General features: G+C 47.3%; 1 protein-coding gene across 1 annotated transcript; it reads left to right on the plus strand.

The window, feature by feature from the left end:
* Positions 1-584: 584 nt before the first annotated feature.
* LOC136580184 (uncharacterized) lies at positions 585-8772 on the plus strand. Its single transcript, XM_066580535.1, has 2 exons — positions 585-1811; positions 7938-8772. Exons 1-2 carry the CDS (start codon positions 641-643, stop codon positions 8570-8572), a joined length of 1806 nt encoding a protein of 601 aa, XP_066436632.1. The 5' UTR covers positions 585-640; the 3' UTR covers positions 8573-8772.
* Positions 8773-10744: the final 1972 nt, after the last annotated feature.

Below are 10744 nucleotides of genomic sequence, written 5' to 3' on the forward strand. Positions count from 1 at the left end.
CGCCCGGCGAGATGGTCGGGAAAGCAGTCATAGTTCAAAAAGTTTCCTTGTTGCTCAGGTTTTGAGTGGTTGGAAAAAGGAGGTCATGCTGTCCTGTTTCTTGTAGCCTCGTGTCGCAGTTCTCCGCGCTGCTCAGTAGTCCGCCCATTGTAATTTGAGAGCAGATGGACTTATCATCACTAAATGCATTGAGCGGCTGCTTCCAGCGCTGACACCGGGGGAACGACGGGGAGGATGGGGGTAAAACATCCCCGGATTCCACGGGTCACCTGCAGTCCATAAGCTCAGCTCATAGGGTTAAAAGTAGGTGATAGATTCCCTTTACTGCAACACCTAATGTAATAAAGTGTGATGACCTCATTATCTGGCATTTCACATCCTGGCACATGTATACTGTACACACAGAGCTGGATGTGGGCACTGGGCACACGCAGAAGGGGGCATTTGCTATACACAGGGCATTGCAATCAATGAGTGATCCTTGTCTTATTCTGCAGGTGTCTGCACTGCTGATCTCCTCCCACCAGTTTACACTGGAGTGTGCTGGAGCATGCTGGGAAGTCAGAGAGGATGAGGAGGAGTTTGGTCTGCACTGATATACACGGAAGTGTGAGCTGTGCTGTGCAGCACAACTTCAGCAATGTCTGCAGGCGTGGAAGATCTGCTTGCAAAGTTCCAGGCAGAAGCTCTGGTGAGATGTGAAGACTGGATGCGAGACACCATGGCAGAAGCCCTTGAAGATGAAGGAGCAACAGGTGACACCGAGGATGCCCAGCCATATGCTAAGAGGGTTAGATCTCTTGAGCACAGGAGCCCGTCTCCAGTGCCCAGAACACGGTGCAGCGTAAGCAGCCCCGACAGGGACCCTCCAGGAGCAGCCACTGGGCAGTGCCCGGCGTCAGAAGGGCTTAAACCTGGGAAGAATCCATTCAGCTCAGTTGATGATTTGCTAGATGTTAATAACACGGTTAATAATGAAGATTTACAGACTTCGTTTGATACAACTTTTACAAGGAGTTTTCATCCAGACTGTGATATGAGAAGTCTTATAAACGTGGCCCATTGTGAAGATGAAGAATCCTCAAACTCATCTGATAGCTCATCCGAATGGGCAGCAACTGCCCCAGATAATGATATCACCTCTGTAGAAGATCTGCTTGCCAAGGTCCGGGCAGAAGCTCTGGTGAGAGGTCTAGACTGTCTACAAGACACAGTGGTAGAAATCCTTAAAGATAAAGGAACAGCAGCTAATACCGAGGATACTCAGCCATGTACTAAGAGAGTTAGGCTTCTTGAGCACAGGAGCCCATCTCCAGTGCCCAGAACTCGGTGCAGAGTAAGAAAACCCAACAGGGACCCTCGAAAAGCAGTCCCTAGGCAGTGCCCGGCCTCAGAGGGGCTTCATTCTGGGAGGAAGCTCTTAAGATTAGACTCTGATTTGCAAGATGCTGTTAACAAGGCCCACGATAAAGATTCACAGACTTTGTCTTATGCGACTTTGCAGTGTGTCGCAGACAGTGGACCAAGTAGTACTGTGGCTGCTACTGTATCCGCGTTGGATGATGAGTCCAGTGTTGACCACAGTGGGCAGGACTACATTAGTCCACTAGCGGACTCTCGGCCAGGCCAGGAGTTATCAGCTCAACTCCCTGATAATGGTAGCAGTGGCAGGGTTCCGATTCCGTCCCACGCCAATCGCACGGTTGAGGTGTCTGATGCAATACGTATGGAAAGGTCGACTCAAAGCTGTTCGGCTGCAGCAAGCTTAGATCAGCAGCATGCAACAATACCGGTTAGTCTTCCTGCGCCAGGTAAGGGTTTGTATTTGACAATCTAAGAGAAACTCAAGAATAGCAATTCCTCAATTTCCCGATGTTATTGAAAATGCTGGGTGCTAGTACTGGCATGGGCAAATCACATTTTTGCCCTTCTTCAGGTAGACTATTATTTCTTAAAGAGGATCCATCAGCTCTCGCAGGTCTGTTTTAGTAAGTACTTATATTCCCATAACAATTCTGCAGAATCTTTTTTAGAACTCTACTCTGTTGTTCCTCCTAGAAGTTTATGAATAATGTGACAACAGGGCGTGATTAGTTAGGGGTGCATTCTTATTGTCCTATCAGTGCTGTCAGTGTCAGGCTGTGTATGAATAAACCTCTTACAACAAAGGAATGGTAATGCCCCGTTATCGGTTTATTGATAAACTTCCAGGAGGAATAACTGAGGAACCGCACAACATAAAGTTCTAAGAAAATCTGCCCTGCAATTATTTCAGGGAGAATGCAAGAATTTACTAAAACTGAGAAGTCTGGAAATGGTGCAGCTCCTCTTTACTAGGGTAAGGGCTCCTTCACATGGACTTATTTGTGTACGCAAAGTATGTGCGCTAAAATCGCAGAGAATAGAACCCAGTGATTTCATTGGGTTTGTTCTCATTTCCTTTGTCTGCATCTAAACAAATAGAACATGCTCTACGGGCCCCATAGAAGTCTATGGGATGTGCGCAAATGCAATACACAATGGGATGGGAAATATACAGTGCAAAACTGTGGGGAAAACACATCTGTACCTCATTAGGCTAAATAGTCTTTTAAATCGGGGCGGGGTGTGTCCTCTGCTTATGAGAACATGGCCTGCAAGCGCAAAAAGTACATAAAAATGTGCAAAAGCGGCTCATTCACGGCACAAATGTCTTGCGCTTAGGTGCACACAAAAACGCATAGGCCCATATGAAGGAGCCGTAAGTGAAGCTTTTTTTTTTTCTTTTCCTCTGCAAGCAGATAGAAAGTGATACATCCTGATGACTTGAAGCCCCCTTCATATGGGCGTATTTGTGCAAGCAATAGAAAATTTGTATAGCGCCAACTTAATCCGCAGCACTTTCAGATAATTTGTTTATTACCCCCCCCCCTCCCCCCCAGCTGGGTACTCATTCTACCGACCTCGGAAGGATGCAAGAATCAGTCACTGCATTCTGCTGCCTTAACACTCTGCCCCACACGAGGCCCACTATAAGCACATGCTTGTGTGAAGTGGGCCTCAGGCCTCACGCACACGGGCGGATTTTTGCTGCGGAATCCGGGGCGTCCGGAAGTCAATGGAAGCCATCTGACCCACGTATTCCGTGGGAAAAGGAGTTTAAAAAATAACTGTACTGCGCATGTCCGACAGCGAGCTGTGTGGACCATCCACAGTACAGAGAAGCCGAAAGAAGACAGGTCCACATGGACGCCAGGTAAGAAGATGACAGGTACGCAGCGTTACCCGCCTCAGTCAGGGAATCCGCAGCTGTAATCTGGCCCTGCCGTGTGCATGAGGCCTTACTGCACCTCCACGCTCCTCTGATTTTATATGGAGACACACAGGATGCTTTTGTCAAGGACTCTATGAATCCAGAAGGAAAATATTTGTAACATGCGCCGTTGTATTCCAAATCATGGAGGAATGCTCCGCTAAAAACGTTGCTTCTAGAGAAGAATACGGTGTCTGACAGAGGAGCCTATGTACTATGCACTAGGGGGTGGTTGCATGCAGGGCATCACATTTACTACAATCTACACCACAAACTAGCATAGACTATAGCAAAACCCTCAGACCTGTTGTAAGTTTTCATCCGGTACGCAGAAGTGCCACCAGATGAGACATATATATTGAAAGGCTTGCACCTCTTAATAAATTTGTTGCTCACAGAAAGATGCATAATTTAGTAAGACTGGCATGTGAAATGGTGGTCTAAGCTAATGGGCCCAGAGTGCCTCCGCAGCGGACTATGTAATCGCATCCAGAGCTTTACCATCCTTCCCCATTGCAGTTTAATCACATCCAATCATTTAACAAACCACAAACCCCTCTTCTTCCTTCCCGCCAGTATTCGCATGGGCCACACCCCTCTCCCTCCTTCCCGCCAGTATATGCATGGGCCAAGCCCCTCTCCCTCCGTCCCACCAGTATACGCATGGGCCAAGCCCCTCTCCCTCCTTCCCGCCAGTATACGCATGGGCGAAGGCCCTCTCCCTCCTTCCTGCCAGTATACGCATGGACCAAGGCCCTCTCCCTCCTTCCCGCCAGTATACGCATAGACCAAGGCCCTCTCTCTCCTTCCCGCCAGTATACGCATGGGCCAAGGCCCTCTCCCTCCTTCCCGCCAGTATACGCATGGGCCAAGGCCCTCTCCCTCCTTCCCGCCAGTATACGCATGGGCCAAGCCCCTCTCTCTCCTTCCCGCCAGTATACGCATGGGCCAAGGCCCTCTCCCTCCTTCCCACCAGTATGCGCAGGGGCCAAGCCCCTCTCCCTCCTTCCCGCCAGTATACGCAGGGGCCAAGCCCCTCTCCCTCCTTCCCGCCAGTATACGCAGGGGCCAAGCCCCTCTCCCTCCTTCCCGCCAGTATACGCATGGGCCAAACCCCTCTCCCTCCTTCCCGCCAGTATACGCATGGGCCAAGCCCCTCTCCCTCCTTCCCGCCAGTATACGCATGGGCCAAGCCCCTCTCCCTCCTCCCCGCCAGTATACGCATGGGCCAAGCCCCTCTCCCTCCTTCCCGCCAGTATACGCATGGGCCAAGCCCCTCTCCCTCCAGTATACGCATGGGCCAAGCGCCTCTCCCTCCTTCCCGCCAGTATACGCATGGGCCAAGCGCCTCTCCCTCCTTCCCGCCAGTATACGCATGGGCCAAGCACCTCTCTTTCCTTCTCGCCAGTATATGCATGGGCCAAACGCCTCTCCCTCCTTCCCGCCAGTATATGCATGGGCCAAGCGCCTCTCCCTCCTTCCCGCCAGTATACGCATGGGCCAAGCTTTTCTCTCTCCTTCCCGCCAGTATACGCATGGGCCAAGCCCTTCTCCCTCCTTCCCGCCAGTATATGCATGGGCCAAGCCCTTCTCCCTTCTTCCCGTCAGTATACGCATGGGCCAAGCCCTTCTCCCTTCTTCCCGTCAGTATACGCATGGGCCAAGCCCTTCTCCCTCCTTCCCGTCAGTATACGCATGGGTCACGCCCCTCTTCCTCCTTCCCGCCTGTATACGCATGGGCCATGCCCCTCTTCCTCCTTCACGCCTGTATACGTATGGGCCAAGCTCCTCTCACTCCCTCCCAACAGTATACCTATGGGCCAAACATAATTGTGCGTGGGCTCATTTTTTGCGGGACGTCCTGTAGTTTCCGATCGTACCATTTTGGAATACATACAACTTTTTGATCTCTCTTTCTTGCATTTTTTCTCGGAGACAGGATGACCAAAAAACGCATGTGGGGTAAATAATGCGTTACTTTGATAGATTGGACTTATGGGCGCAATGATACCAAATATGTATTTTTGTTTCAATAGTTAGGGTGTATATTGTAAACATGGCAAAAGGATGTTGCTTTTTTCTTTTACTTATATTACTTTTTTATCATTAGTAAAACTTTATTGTTCTTATTTTTACTTTTAAGTATCCATAGGGGGCAACAACTTGCGATGCTTTGATCGCTCCTGCTGTATGATGTCATGCCCTAGGATTACATCATACTGCATACGGGCAGATACCCCAAGTGGAAGGCTTGAGAGGCATACTGCCAAAACAGCCCTCGGGCCCCGACTGCCATGACACCCACACGTCTCCCTGCAATCTCATCACGGAGGGGCCGTACTGGACCCCCGAACATCGTGGGGGATTTCAATGCTGCTGTCAGAAATGACAGCAGCATTTAAAGGGTTAACAGCCCCGATCACCCGCGTGGCTTATCAGGCTGTTGCAGCCATGTGTTGGCTGTAATAAACAGCCGACGCCCATGCTGTATGAGGAGAGATCTCTCTTCATACATACCCCGACACTACAGGGTGTAAATGTACGCCTTGCAGCGCGAAGGGGTTAACCCTTTGCAATCCAATGTCGGGCCTGTCCCGACATCATCCTTTCCCTCCACAGCTCCGATGTCGGGACAGGTCATCAGACACATCGGGTGCAGATGCACTCCTGCACTGATCCTCATCAAGCATCCTCGAGGAGAAGGCAGAAAGGGTTTTTAACCCTTTCTGCCTTCTCCTTTACACATTACATAGCGCTCAATTAGCGCCATGTAATGCACAGAGATTCCGGCTGCAGGGAAAATTTATTTTTTCTCATCCATTCTCCCCAGCTCCAATTTATTTGGAGCTGGGGAGAATGGATAAGAAAAAATAATTGGATTGGAAAGGGTTAAAGAGACTTTGTCACCTATTTTAGCCCTACAAGCTAAACTTATGGGTTGAAAGTTGGTGACTGTTGAGTCCGGGGATCTAAGTGTTATACTTACCTCCCCCCGGTGTGAGCACTGGAAGCCGCCACTCAATGCATTGAGCGGCTATGCTAAGTAGTCTGCCCATTATAAAATTATCGGGTTGACTACTTAGCAGCGCTGCTCAATGCACTGAGTGGCGGCTTTCAGCGGTGACATCGGGGGAAACGATGGGAGTGGTAAGTATAACACTTATATTCCCAGACTCAGTGGTCCCCTACTTTAAACTCATGAGCTTGACTTACAAGGCTAAAAGAAGGTGACAGAGTTTTTTCCTACCCCCTTTAAAAAAATCGTAACTCCTTTATTTATCTTTTTTTTTCTTTTTTAAAGACATATTTTTTTCAATTATTTTCTGCGGTCATCGTGTGCGCGCAATTACTTTATACATTTTTTTGTCGATGCAGTTGAGTGAGGGCTCATTTTTTTTTTGCAGGATGTCCTGTAGTTTCTGAGAGTACTAATTCGGAATACAAACGACTTTTTGGTTGCTTTTTATTGCGTTTTTTTTTTTGGTAGACAGGGTGACTTAGTGCATTTCTGGCGTTCTTTTTTTTTTTTTTTTTCAGACGACGTTCACCGTGCGGGGTAAATGTGCTACTTTAATAGATCGGAGTTTTACGGACACAGCGATATCAAATATGTAATTTTATTTTATGATTTAGATCTTTTAATTACAGATATGGCAAAAGGGGGGTGATTTAAAGTTTTATTACTTTTTTTTTTACAATTAAAAAAACTTTATTGATCTTTTTTAACTTCACTTTTAAGTCCCTCTAGGGGACTACAACATGCAATGCTTTAATCGCTCCTGCGGTATGACCTAATGCTACAGCATTATGTCTTACTGCAGTTTGACAGGCAGCCTATCAAGCCACCCCACGGGGAAGGCTTGATAGGCAGTCTCCCAAGGCAGCCCTGGGGCCTTTCAGAAGGCCCCCGGCTGCCATGACACCTGCACGGCTCCCCCGATCTCACCGTGGGGGGGGGGGGGGCGTACGGGACCCCCGAACATCGTTTGGGGATTTAAATGCCGCTGTCAGAATTGACAGTGGAATTTAAAGAGTTAATAGCCACGATCAGCCGCACAGCCGATAGCTGCTATTGCCCGCCGGTGTCAGCTGCAATAAACAGCTGACACCCGCGCTGTATGAAGAGAGGTCGCCTTGCTAATGGTCAGCAATCCAGTCCCGAGAGCTTAGAGAAAAAAGTCATCCCTGGTCGTTCCCACTGAGCCAACTGGACCTGTAGTACTGGGTTGCCTATAAATTATATCCAGCGCAACCTGGAAATAAACACTTCTGAAGTGTCAGGAGAAGGTCCTGGTCTTAGAGCTACCGAAACAAAATTCAAAGCCCTAACGCATTGTAAACTTTAACATTTGATGATCATTTGACAGCAGCTTTGCGTTACCAGAATAACCTTTAAGCTGGGTTTCTCTAAATTCTTCATCCATAGTGGTGTCTTCACATTAATACTTGTAGGCCATATACTTCACTAGTGGTCCTAATAAGACCCTTGCTTTGGTTTGCCCACCTAAAACTTTGAAACCTCACCTTTAACGTGGCTACCAAGGTTACTTGTATGGGTAGACGTCATACTGGACTATGATTAGGTAGGTTGGGAAGAGTCTGTGTACGTACAAATGACATTTTTTGTCTAACCTTGTTCCTGTAGGTCTCCGACCCTGTTCGGTGTGGATTCTTGGAAACGCTTTTATTACTTCAGTATTGAGAAGAGCGTCGAAGCTGCCAGATGGACGTCAGTTGGGGTTTCCGCGTTCAAAGGCCGTCATTCGCTGGCTGGAACATAAACATCTTCCTTGGGTTGATGTTATACCTACAGTTTTACGTTATGCAAACAAATACGGACCCCCTGATATACTGGTTGTGCATGCTGGGGAAAGCGATCTCATTTCTAAAACGACAAAGATACTGACTCAATATATACAGGGTGATCTATTGAGTTTGAGGTCTATGTTTCCAGGAGCGGTTGTTGTATGGTCGCACATGGTGTGCATACGTAAAACGCCAGCTGAAAATTCGCAGAAAAAACTTGACCGGGCCTGCATTAAGATCAACAACGCTGTTTCAATGTATCTTGAAGGTAGTGGTATAATGTGCATTAACCACAGTAGACTGTTCGGTGAATCATCTGACTTCTTTGGTGGCACTGATGACACCCTTACGGCAGCAGGTAAGGACGTATGCCGCATTGACATTCAGGAAGGGATTGAAAAAGCACTTCAACTTTGGCAGCAATCACATGCTCTAGTGCATAGCCTTATGCTGCTAAGCAATTTTTATCATTGACTTTCTCAGTTCAAGACCAGCTGGCAATGCCTGGGCCCCAGGAAGTGTTTCTGAAGAGCCAATATACTGACGGCTATTGGGGAACGTACATCTCTTGCTTCTCCTTTTCTGCTTTTAGTTATAAAGTATTGCTTTGAACTATTAATTTTTTTTTCTGGTTTGTCAAGTTCTCTCAAACTTAATAAATCTGTTTCATTTTGGCCCCGTGTAGCACTCTTGTGTGTTCATAGTATGATGGGTAGGCACTATATAGCAGTATTATGTGAGCACTGTAGGGTATTTCACATGTGGTGGAAATGCTGCGTATATTCAGCAGCTGGAAAATAAGCTGCAGACCAGAAGCTAATTTCGGCTAGCCGCTCATCTGACCTCGGAATCAGCAGCCTCTCACTGCAGCACACAGAGCTTATCCAGTAACCGCTACTGCGGCCACCGGCCAGGTGACGTGCTCACTTCCATATCACCTGACATCACTTTCTATTTCCTAAGTGAAAAGGTCTCACTTCTGTCCAGAGGCCTTAACAAGCTTTGATCTGGCCCTGGTATTGTCTCATTGGATGTATGGTAAGATCAAGTACAGGAGGGAGGATGTTAGCTGGTGGTTGGCAATAATATGGAGAATTCACACAAAAAAATCTAAACCTATATTGGAAATCCCGATGTTTATGGCAAATGCATAATTCTAGTTTTTCATAAAAAATGTTACAATAGACAAAAAGATAAAAGTACTGAAAAAGCAAAAACATTCCTGAGGCCACTATTGCATATCCGTTGTTTACCGTGATCACTGTGGTGTTTTGAACATCGTAGTACAAGGCTCCCATTGATACCAATGGACCCTCGCAGACCTGCACTCACGGTGTTAGAATTCGAGCGCTTTCTGCTATTATTATGCTATATATTACTATGATTAATGCACCTCATCACCCATAAGAATGATGCGATGCGTTAAAACCCGCTGTCAGAGAGCAAACCTGTGTCCGTTTTGCAGACGGCATGTGTGAGAGTGGCCGGAGGGTTGTAAGCTGCCAGGAAACCCCTAGGCTGCTCAGATGGTAGGGAACAGACATGTGACTGGAAATCCTATACATATCGGAGGAAAAGGAAGAGAAAGGGTCCTTTTTTTTCATGGACTAGTCCTTGGTCCAATGTAAATGAACAACAAGCATGTCGATTGGCGCTTGTTGGCTTTTGGTTTACATGAGATGAGAACCGCTGTTATGGTGATGAACGATTGTACATTGACTGTACACTTATGTTTGCTGACAATCGATTAGCCGACAAACAAGGGGGCCCTTTTACACGGGCCCATTGTTGGAGGAACATGTTGCCCAATAATCGGCCTGTGTGAAAGGGCCTTAGAGGAAACCTGTCGCTATGTTCATGCTACCCGAACAATAGGTGGCATGAACCCGGGAAAGATATACTCATTCGGCCCATGTATGGTTTATTCTGAAATGCTGCTACGCTTCGGAAAAAGCACACTTACAGGTTTGACTTGGAGCTCTCAAGGTTGGTACCAACTCAAGAGGGACATAAACAGGAATTAGGACTGCAGTGAGGGACAGGATGTCTGCAATGGCAAAACCTAGAAAATAAGGCACCAAATATTACGAACAAATGTAGAAATGGATGGATTATATAACTAAGATGATGGAGCTCTGGATGAGGAATTAGAAGATCTGTACATTGACCTGACTGATGTGGTCAGGACGGTCAGTGATGCTTCCCATTCAGCCCAAAGTTTTGATTAGATAATACATCCAAGTTTTCAAATCAGATTAGGTAGACGTGGGTAGAAATGACCCTAAATGGTTTTGTTACCCATAGGACCTCTTCTTACCCTCAGAAAAAAAGGGGCTGAGTGGTAATACCCAATATTCCATATGTGCGGATGTGCCAGTATGCATTCATGGTGCAAACATCGCTCTGCTGGAGAGGGTCCCCGGGGTCTGACCTGACCAATCACACACTGGTAGTCTAGCCTAAGAATTGAATGGGTCCTGAACTTGACCTAATGGTGCAAATCTTATTACTGAGACCCGGATGATTATGGATGGAGTGGGTGCTGTCTGGTGAAACATCAAGGGACCTCTTCATTGTAAAAAATGTTGGGGAACGTCCGTGGTTCAACGCACCCTGCTCTCATAGTGGTACCCATCATTAGGTTGT

This window comes from Eleutherodactylus coqui, chromosome 10 (assembly GCF_035609145.1).
Source record: "Eleutherodactylus coqui strain aEleCoq1 chromosome 10, aEleCoq1.hap1, whole genome shotgun sequence".
NCBI classification, from domain to species: Eukaryota; Metazoa; Chordata; class Amphibia; order Anura; family Eleutherodactylidae; genus Eleutherodactylus; species Eleutherodactylus coqui.

Excerpts from the sequence above, each read along its gene's own strand:
- LOC136580184 (XM_066580535.1), top strand. The coding sequence starts at position 641 with ATGTCTGCAGGCGTGGAAGATCTGCTTGCAAAGTTCCAGGCAGAAGCT. Across the intron at positions 1,812-7,937 it reads GGTTAGTCTTCCTGCGCCAG|GTCTCCGACCCTGTTCGGTG; the intron begins GTAAGGGTTTGT and ends TTGTTCCTGTAG.